We start from the raw sequence: 21,903 nt of genomic DNA on the forward strand, positions 1-21,903 counted from the left end.
AAAACTCATATTTTGCAGAGGATATTCCTCCAATTCCAGCAGCTAAACAGAGCGATGGGGAGTGAACCAAAGCTAAGTATGTTTTTCTGGAGAGGGCAGAGTTAAAGAGAAGCTGTTGCTTTGCAAAAAATGATTTATTTTACATTCCTTGATAGTTCTTCTAATTCTTGAGCATAGGGTTTTAGCACCACCTACAGGAGTAGGACACTAGACAGAAAAGAATACAGAGAGAATATAGAGCTTTTTTTCACTTTTTGTGCAAGGCTTCAACTTCCATTGACAGGAACAGGAAGTAAGGCAAGATCTCCCCAACAGGACTAAAAAAGGGCAATAACAACCCTTTAGCGACACCAATGCCACGTACACATGATCGGATTTTATGACAACAAATGTGAGCTTGTTGGTGGAAAGTCTGACCGTGTGTATGCTCCATCGAATATTTGTTGTCGGACTTTCCGCCAACAAACATTGGCTAGCAGGTTGTCAAATTTTCCGCCAACAAACTTTTGTTGTCAGACTTTCCGATCGAGTGTACACAAGTAGAGGTCGACCGATATGGGTTTTTCTCTGGCCGATGCCGATGCCGATATTTAGAAATCATGGTGGCCGATAGCCGATATATAATGCCGATTTTTTTTGGGCCGATATGTTAGGCCGATTTTATTTTATTTTATTTTTAATCCCCCTTGATCTAACACACCTTTCCCACTGGGGCGTTTTTTAAGGCGCTTTTGGGCTAAAAATAGCGCCTGTAAAGTGCCTGCAAAATGGCTCCCCTGCAGTCTGTGTGAAAGACAGAGTGCTTTCACACTGAGGCGATGCGCTGGCAGGATCTTAAACAAAAAGTCCTGCAAGCAGCACGTTTGGAGTGGTGTATACCGCTCCTCCACCACTCCTGCCCATTGATATGAATGGGCACCACTGCCGAAGCGGTGCTTCATGGGCGCATTTAACCTCTTCCTTGGCCGCTAGCTGGGTTATATGTGCCCCACTAGCAGCCAAATAGCACCGCTAAAATGATGGTAAAGCGCCGCTAAAACTTGCGTTTTACCATCAACGCCTGCCCGCTCCAGTGTGAAAGCAGCCTTCATTAGTGATACAGAAAATTTCTTACACTTAGGCCCCTTTCACACATGCGGATGATATGTCCGTATTTCATCCATCCGTTTGCGGATGAAATACGGACATCCATTCATCCCTATGGGATAGCGGGTGTCTGCGGATGAGCATCCGCAGACACCCGCTATTGTCCGCCTCCGCAAATGTCCGATTCTGCAGACGGAGGAAAATCCTATTTTTCTGTCCGTCTGCAGAGCGGATCGGATGAACACGGACACACGGTCCGTGCTCGTCCGATCCCCATAGAGGAGAGCGGAGAGCTGACAGGGCGGTCCCCGCACAGTGTGCGGAGACCGCCCTGTCCGCAGCCGGCTCAGCGGGGACAACGGAGAGATCCCCGCTGAGCGAGCGGATCATCACGGGGCGGATCTTTACTGATCCGCCCCGTGTGAAAGGGGCCTTAAACATTTATTAAACAAAACAAACCTCCAATCAGTTTACTTGTATGTATGATCTAGCTAAAAAAAAAACCTATTAAATAAAAACAGGTAGTCAAAAACTTTTGGACAAAAAAAAAAAATGGACTAACTTTACTGTTTTTATTTTATTTTTATTTTTTAAATGGTGTATTTTTTTCCCAAAAAAATGCATTTGAAACACCTCTGTGCAAATGCCGTGTGACATAAAATATTGCAACAACCGCTATTTTATTCCCTAGGATCTCTGCTAAAAAAAAAATATATATAATTTTTGGGGGTCTAAGTGATTTTCTGGCAGAAAATACAGGATTTTTACTTGTAAGCAACAAGTGTAAGAAAAGTATTTAAATGGTTAAACTGAGAACTTCTACACAGAGATGACTTCATTCATTCAGTGTAAACATTGTAACATTTAGTTCTTTTCTTGGCAGTCTGCCCAGAGAGGAGGAAAGTGTTGCTATGACAACTCAGTCAACTTACATTGACTTCTTACAGAAGTCATTTCAAAGTCCCGCTGTAGAATCGGCTTTTTATCAGCAGAATCGGCCGATGCCGATTATTTAAAAAACGGCAAATATCGGCCGATATATCGGCCGGCCGATATATCGGTCGACCTCTATACACAAGTCCGTCGCACAAAAGTCCACGCAGGCTCGGAATCAAGTATGAGCCGGAAGCGCTGGGTCTTTTAAAAATAGTGTTCGTAATGGAGATATTAAATAGGAGTTTGTATCTATCACAGGGTGGCATCTGTGGACACAATAAAAAGTCAAAAAAAACAATTGCCACGTCCTAATCATAACTTCAATAAAAAATTGTAAGGGAGAAGGGAAAGGGGAAAAGGAGAAACCTTCACACAAAAGACCTCAAGGAAAAGTGTTGGTTTTATTGGACTTTTTAGGCAAAAATAAAAAACAATATATTTAAAAGTGTTATTTATTTAAAAAAAAAACAACTAAAATTTAGAACAAAAGGAGGAGATTTGTAAAAACATATCAAGTACTATTTAATATCCTGTCAAGATTAGTACAGTCTACACATAGTTCATATTCATTTCCATATATATCCAAAAATTAACAGCTTATACATTAATACAGGAAGTAAATGAGACAGGATATCAGGTATACAACTAAAACTTAGATATGTTCTGGCGCTCTACATGTTTCACGTTTGTGAATAACGCTTCCTCAGGAGCTTTAACAATTTTCTAAAATACAAAGAATATGTCAATCAGATCAATAACATAAGAACATTTCACATATATTTATTTATACAATCTATCAATATATTAAAATATTAAAATGAAGAAAAAAAAAAAAAAAAAAACCAAGGGGGGGAGGGAAGGGAAAAGGGGTGTTGGAACGGAGGTGTGTGTTGTGAGGACTCCCATGATTTGAAGCAATATGGGAACGGATGTGACATTTAGATTTCGTGCATATAGTGTCGGTATTATAATGAATTTACTTACGTTTCTTCATGGGTACACCCCAAAAGAGATGTGTCGGGGGAGAGAGAGGGAGGGTAAAAAGGAAGTGTTTTTCCAAATAGATAAAACAACCAGTTTTCACTTCAGGGAACCACTTTGATCTATATAAGAGCCTGCGATTTAGCATAGAGGCTTCAGGTACTATGTGGTGTGAAGTGGCCAAGAGAACACAGGAAGGGGTTCTGGTGCCCCGTATTCTGTATAAAAGAAATTAAATAAAAAAATACTTTTTAGGGTGTTTATAAAAAAAAATAAAGAAAGATGTGTATATATACAGATATAATCTAATTTAATATAATAAACTAATGTGGAAGGATCTACTATATTGAGAGGTAATAGATAAAGTAGTGTGAAGGGATTTTCAATAGTTAATTCGACAGATTATCCATCGTTTAGAAAAAGATTTTTTTGTTAATAGATACCAAGTAATATATGATGGGTATATATGGGAAAGATATGGAACATACATGGTAATAACTGTAAAAGAAGGAAGGGGAGGAAGTGGTGCACAAAATGTGCTCAGCATGTGCTGGTGGCAGCATGGTGAAAAGCAAGATAGATAATTAAGGATAAGTAAGGAAGTAAATATATTATTATATCACCTTTAGATTTAAGTGGTAACTTCTAGCGGTGTCTTAATGCAAGTAGAGTAAGGACAGGCTCTCCCAGAATGGTCCAAGGTGAAAAGGGATCCTTGTAGCCCCTATAATGTTTCGCCTGGTGCAGAGGTGGGTCCGACTTATGCACAGCCGTCCCGGTAGTGACGTCACTCCGCGATTAGCGGAAGTGACGTTCATCAACCCGACCACGCCCCCTCGGGTGGCCCCAGTCAGCCAGAACGCTGCGGACCGGAAGTGCGACGTCCCCACAGTCGGTGCATATACTGGAAGCGGGCGGAACGATCGCCCCGCCCCCTATCCAGCCAGCCACGCCGAACAATACAGGAGACACCACACACCCACTCCCCGGTCGGTGGATAGACCGAGTCCAGTACCCCGAGGGGAACCCCAAGGGAGAGTGGGTAATACCAAACTCCCCCATGGGACAGCGCCAACCCGTAGATCCCGAGCGCAAAGCAACGGGGCCACCGCGGGCAGCGCTCACGTGGCCGCATATTGCGATCAAATCAGTCCAAAATCAACACAAAAAAAACATCATTCCCATAAAGAGGAACAGAACATTTGAACAGAAAAATAAAATCAAAATGAAAATATTGAAACATAAATTTAAATCATATATACATAAGGTAATTTTAATTTTTAAATAAATCCCGATGCCATATATGGCTAAATAAGATTTGAGGACATTATCCAAGTGTCCAAATTGGCATTGGCATCAGGAAGTTTGGCAAGTGAGCAAGGACAAAAAAAAAAAAGAGAAGAAAGGGGGGGGAGGGGTATTTAAAGAAATGATTTGTATGATTGGGTCTCGTTTAGGCCTGGAGCTTGAGTGGCATTGAGTCTCTCAATCCAAATAGTCTCTCTTTGTAAAATGCGCTTGTCCCAATTCCCCCCTCGTGGGTCCCTTGGTATAGTCTCCAGGACACTAAACGTGACACAAGTTGCATCAAACACATGGCATAGATCAATATGCCTACTGATCGTTGTTAGCATTTTTCCATTTGAGGATACATACACGTGGTCTTTGATGCGTTGCCACAAACATCTCATAGTCTTTCCGACATAAAAGGCTCCGCAGGTGCAGGTCATTAGATATACTACACCCTGCGTTTTGCAGTCTGCTCTAAAATTTTAATGGAGAGACTCTCCATTTGGAAGTGCGATTTCTGCACCTTGTTTTATCCAGGGGCAGAAATCGCAGTTCCCACATTTGTATAGTCCATTGCATTTTTTTGTATCTTGTCTGTTTGTCGAATAGAAACTTGATACCAGACGATCCCGTAGTGAGGTGGTACGTCTAAATGTTAACCGGGGTTTTGCTCCTATATGTTTTTTAATTATGGAGTCTTGGTGTAGAATGTGCCAGTGGTTTGTAAGAATGCTGCGAACCTCTTCATGTTGGGATGAAAAGCGCGTAACAAGTCTTAAATCAGTTGTTTCAGAGTTGTCATTTTTCTTAGAGTATAGTAAAGTGTTTCTCGGTTTTCTACAGGCTCTGTTATAGGCCTTTCGTAACAGAGATTTACTATAGCCTCTAGCTAACAATCGTGTACGGAGAAGACCAGCTTCCCTGTAGAAGTCCTTATCATGAGTGCAGTTCCTACGTAGTCTGACATATTGCGCATAGGGAATATTCCTCACTAATGGGGCAGGGTGAGCACTCGCTGCATGGAGTAGAGTGTTCCCTGCAGTTTCTTTACGGAACAATTTGGTGGCCAGGCAGTTATTCTTATCCTTGAAAATTTCCAAATCTAGGAAAGTAATTTTTTCAGAGTCTGTGTTCAGGGTAAACTTCAAATGATATGTATTGATGTTCATTACTTCAATAAATTTGATCAGCATTGTAGTTGTTCCTGTCCAGATTATGAAAATGTCGTCAATATATCGCATCCACGACATCACATGATCGGTAAAATCAGAGAGAGATTCATTTGAGAATATATCACGTTCCCACCCCCCCAGGTACAGGTTCGCATAGGCCGGTGCACAGCATGTGCCCATAGCAACACCCTGCACCTGGAGGTAGTGGGACCCATTGAAACAACCAATTATGTGTCAAAACAAAATTGAGAAGGGTTAGAATAAATTCATTATATTTCCATCTGGTATGTGGTTCTTCATAGAGGAAGGTGCGTACTGTCCCGACGCCCTTCTCGTGAGGGATGCTGGAATAAATTTTTTTTAATTTTTATATGTTTTTTCTTTGCTCGCTTGCCAACAATAGTCAAAGAAAAAGTAGACTTGTTATTGCATATATCATTCACTTTTCAACTAGGGTCAAGGATCAGCGCCTTGTCTGTTATCAATAATAATAAAATATATATATATATATATATATATATATATATATATATATATATATATATATATATATATAAAAATATAAATATATAAGATTCCACCTAGAGGTAATGGAGATATCACATACGTCTTGTATGTCACTACGTTCGTAATTGTTGGCCAAGATTTGTGTGACCGTGTGTATGCAAGACAAGTTGGAGCCAACAACCTTCGAACAAAAATCCACGGTTTTGTTGTCGGGAAGTCCGATCGTGTGTACGGGGCATAATCCTCGACTGTATCCAAAGTGAACAAAAAAGGTTTGGTTGAAGTTTGACTTTAAATAAAGAGCAGACATAGCTCTAGTCTACCCCATTCCTCATCTATTTTTGTTCACTGCTTGTTGTGTCTGCAGGTTAATAACTCTGTTTTCTTCTTTTCAGCTATAACTGGGACAGGCGCCACCTTCTTGGGATATGATGTCAACAATTTCCTCCCTGTATCTTCAGGCAAAGTAGGGTAGGTAATTGTGGGGTCAGTTTACACAAAAATGGTGCTTATTTATTGGGTTAGTCAGACATTTGTTTACATCTTTTATCTCTGAAAACTACCAGAAAACTCCCAGAAATAGTTCAGAGACCCCAAGAGGTAGAAGAGAATGCTTTGTGAAGGGTGGAAAGAAGCTGAATGTGTCAACAACCAGCAGCGGCCTAACCATTAGGGGCGCCCAGGCGCCATCCCCTCTCTCCTCTCCACCCCCTATATGCAGTGGATAGATTCATGCATAGCATGAATCTATCTACAGCCACCGCTGCCTCCCCCTAGTCATGTGTCCGGCCCTTTCGGGTCACTGTGTGCAGGAATTACAGAGGCCAGGGTTTTTTTAATCACCTGATTAGAGCCATAGGCTCTAATAGGCTTCAAAATTGGGTGGGCTCGGGTCGCAGAAGATGCTTCTTGAGCCCACCCAGGTGTGTTGCAACAGGGAATGAACATTCACTGTTGCAACACTCATCCTCCTCCCGGTCAATCTGGAACCAGGTATGAAACCCGTTTCCCGATTGGCAAAAACTTCAGGCGATCCTATTGGATGCCTATCGCCGGGAGGAGCATAGAGGAGACCCCCGCAGAGAGGACTCCAGGAGAGGACACCAGAGCCCACCATGCTGTTCTCACCGCCCGCATCCATGGTAAGAACAGCGGGTGGTAGAGGGGGGGTGTTAGCGCCGCGCATGGGGTAACTGGCAGTTGTGCTAGTGCTGGCCCGGGGGTGGGGGTTGTTTGCTGCCCCCCCCAAGAAACCCCACCAGCCGTCACTGTCAATAACTGTCCATAATGGTGCTAAAAACTACATGATTATCAAGGGGAAAATTCGTGCTTTAAGCAAGAGAAGGCTGAAGGCCATCACAACAATTAAAAAAATATGTTAATGTACTGTAGACTTATCTAGGATAAGGGTGGGAAGACCATAGCAAGGTGAAGATGACAGCATTAAATTACCTTGGTTCCTCAGTACATTGGAATTTACATTCATGCCATTAAACCTTTAAACAAATACATACTTTGCCATTGCCAGGGAAACCAAGGCCAGACCACGCAGCAGTATTTCTCCGGAACCTTAGCTTTGCCCAAGTTATGTAACTGACAGAAGAAAACAAACTCCAATAATGTCTTCCTGAATCTGAGATACTTTTCCTTTTTCTCTTTCAATGATTTTTATAGTTTTTATCAAAAGAAAATAACAAATATATACTTTATATATATATATATATATATATATATAAAACTTTACAGTGTTTACACATTTCACCACATCAATATATTGAATACATTTGCCAGTTTGTTAGGCTACTTTTTCCATATACAGTGGGGGAAATAAATATTTTTAATCCCCTGCAAATTTTGTGAGTTTGCCCACTTACAAAGAAATGAAGGGCCTATAATTTTTATCATAGGTGTATTTTAACCTCCCTGGAGTTATGATTATGTCAGATTTTTTATGCTCAAAGCGGTACAATGTGCATAGAAATTTGACGTTTTATTTTATTGGCCTGTAATTCTTAGGAATAACACACTTAAATCTGTCCAAACAAGAGTCTAGTAGACATCCCGGGTATGATAAAGTTTGAAACACAAAATCATAAATTATAATATAATAAATAACTATAAATAATTATAACAAATAATAATAATAATAATAAAAATTATTCAATAATGTAATCAAATCAAAAACACTGAAATTTGCTCAGTTGCAGAATTGTCGCTGTCATTACTCTCAGTGTTTGATGACAAATTTCCCCACAAATCACCATCGCTCAATTCTGAAAGTGATTCTAATTTATTATCGCTGTTTTCTAGCTTGTCTAAAACTGCTTTTGATGTAAAGGGACACTTTTTGGTTGCTATGGACAATCTCCAGCTTCCAGGCAGAAAGAACACTATATATAATATAAAACTGCATGCAGGGCACTGGACAAACCACTGGGGACAAAGGGGATGTAAAATAAGGTGATACAGTAATGTAATCTGTAAGATTACAGTGTACTGTATGTGTAATGTGTTTTTAACTTTTTGAATTTAGTGCTGTGCTCCGTCCCCGTGCGTCGCAACGCTCACAGGGAACGGAGCCTGGCACTATGATAGATTTAGCAGAGACATGGCTTGCACACGCAGCCGGGAGACATTCAAGGATCCTGGGGACAAGGGACAACTTTGCCTGGATCCTGCAATGCGATCCCAAGTGTGGCTCGGGGTTACCGTTTTTGGTACTGAAAATTCACCCCGAGCCACACTTGGGAATACCACTAAGGAAGTTAAATGATATACAGTCATGCCAATGAACATCTAAATGATTCAGAGAAGGACTGGGAGAAAGTACTGTGCTCAGAAGAGACCAAAATTGAGCTCTTTGGCATTAACTTGATTCGCTGTGTTTGGAAGAAGAAAAATGCTGACTATGAACCTTAGAACTCCATCCCTACAGTCAACCACGAAGGTGGAAACATTATGCTTTGAGGCATTTTCTCTGCTAAAGGTACAAGCTGACTATGCCAAATTGAGGGACCATTGGACAGGGCCATCAATCTTGGTTGAGAACCTTCTTCCCTCAGTCAAAAGGTCTTCAGACCTTACTCCAATAGAAAATGTATGGAGGCAGCTGAAACTTTGAGCTGCCAGGAGACAGGCAAGAAACCTTAAGGGTTTAGAGAAGATCTGTAAAGAAGAGTGGACCAAAATCCCCCCTGAGATGTGTGCAAACCTGGTCACTACCTTGGAACCACTGGCATTTATACAGGGATCAGTGCGATTAAAAATGCATTGATTACTGTAAAAATGTCACTGGCAGTGAAGGGGTTAACACTAAAGGGCAGTGAAGGGGTTAACTGTATTCCTTGGGAGGCGATTCTAACTGAAGGGGGAGGAGACTGACTAGAGGAAGTGATGAATCGTGGTTCCTAGCTAATAGGAGGAACACATGATCTGTCACTTCTATCAGAACAGAACAGGGAAGTGTGTGTTTACACACACTCGTCCCTGTTCTGTGTCTCCTGGTCACAATCGCTCATGGCCAGCAGTCATCGTGACTGTTGGCCATGAGCATCGGCCTATTGGGACCTCACGAGCCCACATACAGTAACCTGGTTTCGCGCAGGGGAGTCAATCTGCCACAGTAAAACTGCGGCGGCTGGTCTAGAAGCAGTTAAAGTGACACTAAAGGTTTTTTTTTTTTGTTTTTTTTTTTAAAAAACAAACTTGTCATACTTACCTCCACTGCACAGCTCGTTTTGCACAGAGTGGCCCTGAACCTGCTCTTCTGGGGTCGCCCGGTGGCTCTCTCGGCTCCTCCCCAAATCAGATAACCCCGTCGGAGAAGCGCTCTCCCGTGGGGGTTACCTTGCGGGCGTGGTCCCGAGTCCAGCGTTCAGTGTCCATAGAGGCCAAATGCAGGCCTCGGCCACACCCTTCCTCTCCCACTTCTTTGGATTTGATTGACAGCAGCGGGAGCCAATGGCTGCGCTGCTATCAATCTATCCAATCAAGAGTCGAAAACCCTGGGGCAGAGAGAGAGAGAGAGAGAGCGCGTTCCCGTGGGACAAGTTTGAGGGTTCAGGTAAGTAAAACAGGGGAGCAGGTCAATGACAGGTGTTCACACGAACCTTTACAACCCCTTTAAGTGGTTAAGGGCTCATTCACACTATACATGCATGAAAACTGATGGGAACTGAGGGGAAAACTGATATTAGTTTCACATCAGTTTCTATCGGTTTTCATGCCCGTCAGTTATGTGCCCTATTCATACCATTGTTGATGTCATACCAGTTTTTTCCTGTGCAGAAAAAATCTGCATGTGATATCAGTGTTGGGGTGTAAACAGGGCACATAGAGAACAATTGTTTTTTTCTGTGCCCTTGTAGAACACGTGCAGAAAAACTGATGTTTCTACAACGAGGCCTTTTCGTTTCAACTGAAACCCTCGCAACCAAGAGAAATTTTATATTCAGCAACAACTTACATACAACAATGTAACTTTTCTGGGAAAATTATTTTTCCCGTTTAGATTCCTGGCACCATGGGAAAAGGCTAATTGTTTCTTTTGTTGCAGATCACAGAAGCAGTTGGATAGAGCTTCACGGTCAGCATTTACCACAGTTTGGGAGAAGTTTGCCAGCCAGACACCGGATGAGCGTGATGCCTTCTTATCCGAAAGATTCCCTGGTAATGTTTTGTGGGGTTCTTCTTCTGCTGCCTTCAAAGTTGAAGGGGGTTGGACTGAGGGAGGAAGAGGAAAGTCTATATGGGATGTGTTTGGAGAACAAGGCAATGCTCAAGACAATGCCACTGGAAATGTGGCCTCTGACAGCTACAATAAGATTGACTATGACGTGAACCTCCTAAAAAGTCTACAGTCTAAGGTCTACTACTTCTCCATCTCCTGGTCCAGAGTCTTCCCAACAGGGCGAAAGTCCACAGTTAACACATCGGGGGTGAAATACTACAATAAACTGATTGATAGATTAATAGAAGAAAATATCACACCAATTGTGGCACTATACCACTGGGATCTACCCCAAGCTCTGCAGGAGGCAGGTGGCTGGCAGAATGAATCCATCATTGACGCCTTTGAGGAATATGCTGATTTCTGTTTTAGCAGTTTTGGAGACCGGGTGAAGATTTGGATAACCTTCCATGAACCCTGGGTGGTCAGTTATGCGGGTTATGGCACTGGAGAGCATGCCCCTGGGATTAAAGATCCAGGGAACGCCTCATTTAAGGTAAAACTTAAAAAAATAAAAAGCATGACGTGTTTTCTAGATTTCAATCTTTTTATTACATTTGTATGCATTTAAGAAAACAGAGTACCCACGAGGGGGAAAAAGTAGACAAACACTTGGGTACAAATTCCCTTCATGGGGTAACCAATATAGTGAAGACAAAGTATTCAATTAGGGTAGAGAAGAGAAATACTATTACATCTCAACAATTGCTACAACGCTAGAGGAAAGAGCAGGTTCTAAAGAGGTCATCTCTCTTATTCGACATTCTCGCTTGCTGTCTTAAACCCAATTTTCTGCATATTTTTTCCTTCAGATTAACCAAAAACCTATAATACGAGGTCAAACCTTAGAAGTTTCAATTGGTATGCAATCAGGCAGGCCCTTGCACTACATGGTTTTGGTAAATCTGAAGGAAAAAAACTGCAGAAAATCTGATAGTGTGTATGGGGCTTTACTTGCACCAAGTGCCTACACAAAAACAAATTACTATCAAGTAGAAATTTCTTGGATGTCCAAAAGAAGGAAGAATGAGGCAGGACACGGGAGAAACATGACGAAGATTAGAGAGAAAGGACAGAAGTAGAAAAGATATGATCAAGATCCCCAGGATGCATTAGACTCTCCGTAGTTACCACATCCAGATTTCCTGGTCAAACTTCGACTGGGTATATTTGAGGAGACACAAGAGTTTATCGTTAATCATTATCCAGTTTAGTTTTTGAGCAACGTATTTAATTGACACCACTGATTGGTTCCAACACCTAGCTCAACCTACCTGGTAAAAACTAAAAAAAATACACAACTACAAAGCTGTAACAAACAGCAGTGATCACTCTAACGCTGCGTATACACGATCGGACATTCCAACAACAAAATCCTGGATTTATTTCCGTTGGATGTTGGCTCAAACTTGTCTGGCATACACATGGTCGCACAAATGTTGTCGGAAATTCCAAACATCAAGAACGCAGTGACGTACAACGCATATGACGAGCCGAGAAAAATTAAGTTCAATAGCCAGTACGGCTCTTCTGCTTGATTCCGAGCATGCGTGGAATTTTGTGCGTCAGAATTATGTACACACCAGAACCAGCTCTCAAATTTTTGTTGTCAGAAATTCAACAGATGTCTACACACAGTCGGAATTTCCACCAACAAGCTCACATCGGACATTTGTTGTCGGAAATTCTGACCATGTGTACGTGGCAATATGAATAGCGTGTGAAGTCACAAAGCACAACCAATGCATTTGGACCAATAGGGCTGCTTTTTGGCTCCTGAGTACTAATGCAATTATATACACACCACAAACCAATATAAAACATGTACACCCAAAACATTCCATATATATAAAGTATATCTTGAAAATGATTCTCCAATTGAGGATAAAATCAGTCCTTCATTCTTCTTCCCATGAAACATCTAATCCTGTCTAAAGCTTAGTACACACAACTAGTTTTTGTTCATTCAACCTAGTGGGCTGAACTAAAAAAACAGACAGCTTAGGTTGTAGCCACTATACTAACAATCAGATGCTAGTACAGCTATATCCGCTGCTGTTCTATTGTGTTCTTACAGGGGGGAGGGGCCCCCCCGCCAGAACACTTCGGCACTCAGTCATTGGCTGATGACCAGTCTGCAGACCTTTATCGGTCACGTTCCTTTGAAAGAAACCAGCCGAATGGCTGGCCTCTGTCGGACCAGCTGCAACACACACAGGTCGAATGTCAGCCGGCTTCAAATGAACCATGTACATGATAAAGACCTTCAGGTTGAAATGTGTCATCTGCATATCTGACGTCTAGTGGTGGAAAAAATTTCTGCAAGAGAAATCGCTGGAGAGGTGGTGAGTATTGCATTTAACACCTCAAGGGAGACTTTTTCTTTTTGCTCTGAGTTGTGCTTTAAAAGCTGATTTTCGGGGTTTAACTGTAAAGCGATCAGAGAGGACAGGGTGTGTAAAGCCAAAACTTTTTTTTTAAATTTAGGCTGGGTTCACACTTGTGCGAATTGGATGCGGGTTTCCCCATATCCAATCCGCATGACAGGAGACTGTGACCAACTCTCAATGGAGCCGGTTCACACAGTTCCGGGATGACCGCGGTCTGCACTGGAAAAGGGTCCTATGCATCTATGGCTCCTTTTCAGGTCCAAATTCAGGCAAAAATTCACACCTGATTAGCACCTGCAATGGAGAACAGGGATGCACCGGACCCCCTGTTGCGAGCTGCGCCCACAGTTACTGTGAACCCGGCCTTAGACAGTAGAGAAGGTAATAAAAAAAAAACCCTGATGAGTTTTTTTTTTTGCTACCTCTATCCCATTGGGGTGATTTCCTTTCACATTCTGTATTAAAGTATAAAAGAAGAATGAGAGGACAGCTCCCTAAAGTAAGAGACATCTGCTCCCTCTAGACAGCAGTAAAATCTGATAGGGGTTGTAATCCTATTCCTATTCAAAACATGGAAAACATTTTGGCTTGATATATACTTTAGCCATATTTGAAACTTTATGATTTGTCATTCTGTACGTAGAACTGCCTGCTCAGTAACACTCTTTCTTACGTTGTTTTCACAGGTTACCCATAATATTGTGAAGGCTCATGCAAGGGCCTGGCATGTCTTTGATGAAAAGTACCGTGCCGAGCAATATGGAGCGGTGGGCATCTCTCTGAATTCAGACTGGGCAGAGCCGGCTAACCCCAATGACCCAGAAAGTGTGAGCGCTGCGGAGCGATATGTCCAGTTCATGCTGGGGTGGTTTGCTCATCCTATTCTGTTGAATGGAGACTACCCTGAGGTTCTGAAGACACAGGTAAACCAGAAGAACACCCAGTGCCCCAACATAGTGGCTCCATTGCCCACTTTCACTGAAGCGGAGAAAAACTATATTTTAGGTACTGCAGACTTCATTGGGATCTCGCACTACACAACCCGACTGGTCAATGTCTCTAGCAGCTCTGTTTGTGAGTCCAGCTATGAAAACATTGGTGGGTTTACTACACATGTGGATCCATCCTGGCCAACCACCGCCTCTCCATGGATCTCAGTTGTGCCATGGGGCCTCAGGAGGCTTTTGAATTTTGTCAAGGAAGAGTATGGGAACGCAGTAGTGTCAATATTCATAACTGGCAATGGAATGCCAACATCCAGTACAGGGGATGTATTCAATGACACGGCCAGAGTGCAGTACCTGACCTCCTACATCAATGAAGCTCTTAAAGGTAATGCCCATTGAATAAGAAATGTGATATTTAAAAGGCTTGAGAATTTGCATTTACTGTAAAGAATATCTGTTGCTTTGCCCGTTTGCCTCTCAACCTACTGATACTTGCCTTACTTCACCACTTAACTGTCAGTGCCCTCAGAAAAACCCACTTATTCTAGTATGGAAGAATATGTGACCTCTTATTAGACTGGTGGTACATAAGATTGATAGATCAACTCGTGTATAATCATCTATCTCATACTGTCCAGCTTTAGACCCACAGTCAGGGCTTTTTTTCTCAGAGAATAAGTGCAGGAACTCCCCCCTCCCAAGTCACCACTTGTCTCTGCCCCCTACCCACCTCCAACCACCATCCCATATTTCCACCCCATGCCCACCTCTCAGTACCACCTCTTTTAGCCCTTGTGCACACGGTAGGAAATTCCGACGGAAAATGTCCGACCGTACCGCGTTGTCGGATAATCCGACCCTGTGTGGGCTCCAACGGCTTTTTCCGTCGGAATGTCCGACCAACAAAGTTTGCAAGCTGGGTATAACATTTTCCGACAACATGATCCGATCGGACTTCACAGTGCCGGGACAAGGTCATCCAGAGCCCAGGGCAAACATGCTAAACTGCGCCCCCCCCTGCCCCCAATGTGTATGAGCATTATGTGTCATCAAATATCCCCCCCCCAAAAAAAAGAAAAATAACTGAGCACTAATCTTTTTCACCGCCCTAAGCATAAATGCCCCCTCCTCCCAGTGCAAATCTGTTCCCCTTCAGAAATCCCCCCTCCCAGCAAAAATCTTACCCCCTCCATCCCCCAAATCCCCCCAATTCAAGTGCCCCCCCAAAAAAGAAAAAAAATCACTTCTCCTAGCACATATTATCTACCCCTAAAATTGCCCCTCCCAATAACCCCACACACAAATGTTCTTCCCCCCTTTCCTTCTCCCCTTAAATTTTTGCATACCCCCCAAATTTCCCCTCCTCGAACAATACTTACTCCCTGCTGCCCCCCAAATCCCCCTTTCCAACACAAATCCCCTCCCCCCAATTTCCTTGTGGTGCCCCCCCACCTCACATGAAGCCACAGTGCCCAGGGCAGCCGTCCCTCCTGCCCACCCCTTGTCCCGGCCCTGACGCTTCATACCTGCCACAATTTACCCCCCCAGTGGTGCTTTAAATGTTCATTTGTCATGCTTTATTGGAGTATCCAGTTGATATAATAAGTAATTTTTGACCCTGCCTTACATATTTTGTATATATTCTGACCTTTGTGCCTCCTTATTCTACTTGCAGCATTCAATTCTGATGGTGTAGTTATAAGATCCTACATAGTCCGGTCCCTCTTGGATGGCTTTGAGGGCCCTGAGGGATACAACCAAAGGTTTGGCTTACATCACGTTGATTTCCAAAATGCAAATAGACAGCGTACCCCAAAAGCATCTGCCTACTCATACTCCACAATTATTGCGAACAATGGCTTTTCTAGCTTAAAAACTGACAAAAAGTTTTCAAGTGCAAAATGGCTGCAGTCTCGAAAGTTGGCTCCCCAGCCAGCCTCGGAGGTTCCGTCAAAAGCAAAAGTTGTGTGGGAGAAGTTTTCAGGGCAGACACCCTTTGAAAGAGACATGTATCATTATTCAGCTGCTCCAGAAGATTTTAAATGGGGGGTTTCAACTTCGGCCTACCAGGTGGAAGGAGCGTGGAATGAAGATGGAAAGGGGCCCAGTATTTGGGACACATTTACACATGTACCTGGAAATACATTTGCAAATGACAATGGGGACATAGCATCTGACAGTTACCACCAGCTAGATGCAGACTTGTACATGCTTAGAGGCTTAGGAGTAAACAGTTACCGTTTCTCCATCTCCTGGTCTAGAATATTTCCAACTGGACAAGGCACGCCCAATGACAAAGGTGTTGACTACTACAACAAACTCATTGATGGTCTACTAGCAAGTGACATTTCTCCAATGGTGACCCTCTACCACTTTGATCTTCCACAAGCTCTTCAAGATTTAGGTGGCTGGGAAAATGACGCTGTCATTGAAGCCTTCAATGACTATGCTGACTTTTGCTTTAGGACATTTGGAGATAGGGTCAAGTTCTGGATGACATTCCACCAACCATACACTATTGCAACAGCTGGGTATGGGACTGGTATACACCCACCTGCAGTAAAAGACCCTGGGTATGCTCCATACAGAATAGGTCACAACTTGTTGAGAGCCCATGCCAGAGTCTACCATACTTATGATGATAATTATCGAGGAAACCAACGAGGTGTGATCTCATTAAGCCTCAACACAAACTGGGTGGAACCCAATGACCGAACAGACCCAAAGGACATTGAAGCTGCTGACCGTTACCTGCAGTTCACACTGGGGTGGTTTGCTCATCCCATCTTCATAAATGGTGATTACCCTGAGGCCATGAAATGGCAAGTGGCCAACAAGAGTGAGCTACAGGGTCTCTTATCCTCCAGACTTCCAACTTTTACAGATGAAGAGAAGGCCTATATCCAGGGCACAGCTGATGTTTTCTGTATTAATATCTACACCACCAAAATAGTTCAGCAGAAAATTGTCAGCCTGCAACCCCCATCTTTCAGTACTGATATTGACATTGTAGAAAGATTTGATGATAGTTGGCCTACCACAGCTTTTTATGATGTTTACAGGGCAGTAGCCTGGGGAATGAGGAGGCTTCTTAATTGGGTTAAAGAAGAGTACGGCGATGTCCCAATCTATGTCACTGAAAGTGGACTTTCAATGGACAGTAACCCAGATTTTGATGACTTTGCACGAATAGAATATTACAGGACATACATTGATGAAGCATTGAAAGGTCTGTAAATTTCCTGTCTGTCTATCTATATCTATCTTTTTGTAGGCTGCCGCTGATGACTTCCCTCTGAAAATTGTCTAACTGGTTATCATTTTGGTTTGCTGGCTTTTCTAATTTCCAAATCATAGGGATTGATTTACTAAAACTGAAGAGTGCAAAATCTGGTGCAGCTCTGCATAGAAACCAGTCAGCTTCCATGTTTTTTGCCAAAGCTTAAGGCCGGGATCACACAGATGTGTATTGGATGCAGGTTTCCCCAAATTCAATTCTGCAAAAGCGGCTCTGATTACCTTGGGTTAAAGCCCCCCCCCCCCCCCCAACTTTGTCCTCAGGCCATACATGGTACAAGCAGGGTCCTCTGCAGATAGTTTCCAGTAATGGACAACCATAAAAGTGATTTTAAACTCAAGAAGTATAGGGTATTGAAAAAACAAATCTTAATCCTTGCCTCAGCTGTCCCAGGTCAGCTCTAAGACTCACATCACCGCTGATCACTCAGTTCTCAGCCTCAAGATCTCAGTACCAGCTATCTGCTCTGGACCTCCAGCACTCACTGGAGCTCTGGACTGGGCAGGTTACAGATGCAGCTGGCTGCTGCTCTTATCTTCATGCTGGGAGGCTTAGCCAGGTAGTTCCTGACAATATTGTCAGGACCCTTCCAGAGCCTGGAGCAGCCCATCTTCATTAGCTGATAGTGGACAAACATAGGTGTACTCCTGTAACCCACAAGAGAAGTATGGCCAAAAAATATTTTGTCCTAGTTATCTTTTAATCCATTCTCTGCATTAAGGTAAACCTCACCCCCATCCCTAAACATTTGCCTGAGTCCTGTCACCGATCCAGTGTTGTTCTGGTTGCTTCACCACCCTCTTCTCTTCCTGGTCTCACAGGAGACATTGAGGGCAGTCGGAACCATGAGCTCCTGTTGTTGTCAGTCAAACTCCTCTGAGGAGGGAGCAGGGTCGTGGCTTACCAGTGCTGTGCATGTCTATGGGTGCACATAGCCCAGCTCGGGAGTGCGCCTGCATAGGTGCCCACATAACACAAGGCACTCAAAGGAAGGAGCAGATAGCACCAGTGGGCGATTTCCAGAATAGGAGGTAAGGGACCATTCCCTGCAATATCATTGCACAGAGCAGGTAAGTATAACATCTTTTTTATTTTAGAAATGTAGCCTTTAATATCCCTTTGAAGATACAAATTGCAGTAATCATAAAATGATTTGTGAGTTGTGTAATCATAAAATGTCCATCCACAAATGGAAGCCTCCACAAAGGGTTTAGAAGCAAAATCCAGCAGAAGCTACAGAGTATTAAAAAGAACAGAGGCGCCTCTAAGTGTAGCAATATGTTGCTAAATGTTGTACCTTCATTAAATGTAATTGATACACTTAGAGGCGCCTCTCCTCTTTTATACTCGTGACATGATGCTACTTGTATATCAAGTCAAAATTTATTTAAAACTGTAGCTTGTCTTGCAAAACGCTCTCAAACCAAGTTACTTTTAAACCAAGGTTTTACTGTGTAGTAAAAACAAACCATTGTACTGATTGTTGATTGTACTGGAGGATGTTCCTATAAAACTATAAAATTTGATTTTGAAAATTTTTACTGTTTTGTGAAGCTTACAGCATTGATAGTGTCAATCTAAAGGGTTACTGTGCGTGGTCACTAATGGACACCTTTGAGTGGGATCAAGGATACCAACTCCGGTTTGGACTTTATCATGTGGATTTCAATAATCCCAATCGCCCAAGGACAGCCAAGCGCACAGCCATTTATTACACTGAGGTGATACGCAACAATGGAATATTACAGTCTAGAGATGACTATTTCCTGTATGATGAATTACGCCCTGACTTCGCTTGGGGTGTGGCCTCCTCGTCTTATCAGGTACAGTAATGGTGTTTTTCTGGATTTTTTTTCCTGATAGTTTCCCTGACAGGCATAAACATGTATTTTCCTGTGAAACTGCAATAACCCGTAGTCACTGATCACATGTGGGGTTACTGTAGCCATTTTAGTTAAAGATACATTTTGACTGGTTGCTGCAGGTTATTATTATTATTATACACGATTCATATAGCACCAACAGTTTACGCAGTGCATTACAATGTAGAGGGTGGCAGCACAATTACAGTACAGTTCAATACAGAAGGGACGGGAGGGCCTTGCTCGTAGAGCTTACATTCTAAAGGGAGGGGGTGGTGGTACAAAAGGTAATATATGCGGGGAATGATTTGATGGGGGTGGCTCAGTGACAGTTGTTAGGTGGGTGTGGGATAGGCTCAGGGCCGGGACAAGGGGTGGGCAGGAGGGACGCTGCCCCTGGTGCAAAGGGCTTATTGCAGGGGTAGGGGGCACCCTGACCTTAACCCTAAGGGAAAGGGGGACGCAGTTTGGCATCTTTACCCTGGGCGCTGGATGACCTTGTCCCGGCTCTGGATAGGCTTGCTATACATTGAAATATACATTGGATAGGATAGGATTGGAAATATACATTGGATAGGTTGCTATACATTAAAAATTACTAACTGCCTACTTAACATGGAACTCTGGACATAGCTATACCTTCTCAAAGATTAAAATTGATTGTGCTGAGTGTCAAAACGAAAATGATTTCAGTGACTCAAAACGAAAACAGTGATGGCTGCACTGTTGTTGTGCTATCCAGATAAAGTGCTAGTGCATCAATAATCAAATGAAAACAAATAAAGTGTTTAAACAAGCAGAATTCATGCAAGATAGATCATTTCATACCCATCCAAAAATAATTAATACAGAAAAAAGCGCACAGTACAAAATAGTACATCAATATATGCTCAGTGCAAAACATTCCATATGCGGGACGCCCAAATCCAAATATGCTGCGTGTATATACACACCACTTCAGACTTGGGTGCGTACCCCACTCACAAGCTGCTTACCAAAAGGTAAGACCCCCCCAAAAATGGAAGGTCTGGCTGCACTTTTAGGGGGAAATCCCACTGGGATGGACGGATGGATCCGGGGGCTCAGGAACGATAATTTCAAAAGTAACGTAACTCCTGTACCCCTGGATGACGTCCTATCAGATGAAGCACATCGGGTGGAGCAACAGTGGTGACGTAATCACGCTCGTCAGGGTGCTGACTGCGCTGATCTGGTTTACATGCTGTTTTTGACCTGGCTTTGTGAGTAACTTTTTTTTCAAAATAAATGCTGGTATTTTATATGGGGTTGAAAGGGCAAAAAAGCTGTGCGCGCTCCATGTGCAGTTGCTCCAAAGAAAATGAAGCTCAGGAAGTGATAAATGTAGAGAAGGGACTCATAGAGGTTGTTTTACTAAAGACAAATTGGCTGTGTACTTTACAAAGTGCAGTTGCACCAAAGCTTAGTAAATGGGGTAAAGCTTCACTTTGCAAAGAATACCCAATCATGTTCAAGGAAAATGAAAAAAAAAACAGCATTTTTGCTTGCACATGATTGGATGATGGAAATCAGCAGAGCTTTTGCTCATTTACTAAGCTCTGGAGCAGCTGCACTTGCATACGTGAAGCAAAAATTCTGTTTGTTTTTTTTTTTTTTTTTTTCCTTGCATGTGATTGGGTATTTTTTGCAAAGTGAAGCTTTACTTCATTTACTAAGCTTTGGTGCAACTGCACTTTGCAAAGTGCACAGCCAATTTGCCTTTAGTAAATCAGCCTCTATGAGGTCCTTCTTTACATTTACTACTTCCTAAACTTTATTTTTGGACTGTCTTGGTTACTTATGAAATCATTGTTCCTGAGCCCCAAAACTCTGCCATTCATCCATCCCAGTGGGATTTCTCCCAAAAAGTACAGCCAAAGCATTTCTTTAGTTTGGATGGAGTTGCAGTTAGAAGCTGTATAAGGTTTTTATTGCTGCCGGTATTCCTGTTAAGGAAATAATCCTAATTTTCTGTGTGGTCACCAAAATAGGAAGCAGCAGGTTCGGGCGTTTGACACAGGCACCGTTCAGAAAATTCTTATTTTTCTCAAGGAATGCAACATATTCTCTGATTGGACTAAGTGGGGAATCAGAGTGCTGACAGCACATGCTCCACCTAGTCCAATCAGAAAATTCTTGCAATTCACTGAGAAAATGCAAAGCATTCTCTGGATAGCACCTGTGCCAAGCGGCCAACCTCCTTCATTTACAATGCAGCAGGGCAGCCTCTTGGCACAGGACCCAGAAGCTAGCAGCGACCACTGTAGTAGTAGTGCCTACAGCAATGATTTCCAGCTTCCAAAAGGATTCCACCGGTATGGTATTATCCAGTTTGTACCTGCAATCCTCCCTTAATGCATATTACCAAAAGGGGAAAGAAGTAAATCCAGCCCTAGTGGATAAGTGAAATATTAGCCTCTGTATTCGCTGTATTGTAATTGGCAGGCTTAGGGCTTTTGGATTTTGGACATCCTTTTTTGGCCCTCTTCTCCATTCAGTTGGGGTAGGTGGTAAGCACATCATGAAATATGTATCTCAGTTGCTTTAGAACTCTGGAAACGAGCAGGCTACAGGTCTACGTGACAGCAGGAGGGGTCCCAGTACCCCAAAGACCCACATCATGTGTAAATGGTCCACTTAAATTACCAAAGGGTTGCTGTGCAGTTGGACAGTGTTCACAAATGGCT

The 21,903-nt window shown here is 42.8% G+C and overlaps 1 protein-coding gene across 1 annotated transcript in view; it reads left to right on the plus strand.

Annotated features, from left to right (window-relative positions):
* Positions 1–21,903, plus strand: part of LOC143923854 (lactase/phlorizin hydrolase-like) — a 97,492-nt gene that overhangs the window by 21,198 nt on the left and 54,391 nt on the right. The window contains exons 5-9 of the mRNA XM_077447776.1: positions 6,368–6,443; positions 10,528–11,197; positions 13,778–14,423; positions 15,714–17,267; positions 18,891–19,159. Coding sequence (XP_077303902.1) covers positions 6,368–6,443; positions 10,528–11,197; positions 13,778–14,423; positions 15,714–17,267; positions 18,891–19,159 — 3,215 coding nt within the window. The remainder of the gene's footprint in view (positions 1–6,367; positions 6,444–10,527; positions 11,198–13,777; positions 14,424–15,713; positions 17,268–18,890; positions 19,160–21,903) is intronic.

Source organism: Lithobates pipiens, unplaced genomic scaffold, assembly GCF_037356315.1.
Source record: "Lithobates pipiens isolate NorthernLeopardFrog02 unplaced genomic scaffold, aLitPip1_a1.2 Scaffold_22, whole genome shotgun sequence".
In the NCBI taxonomy this organism is placed as follows: Eukaryota; Metazoa; Chordata; class Amphibia; order Anura; family Ranidae; genus Lithobates; species Lithobates pipiens.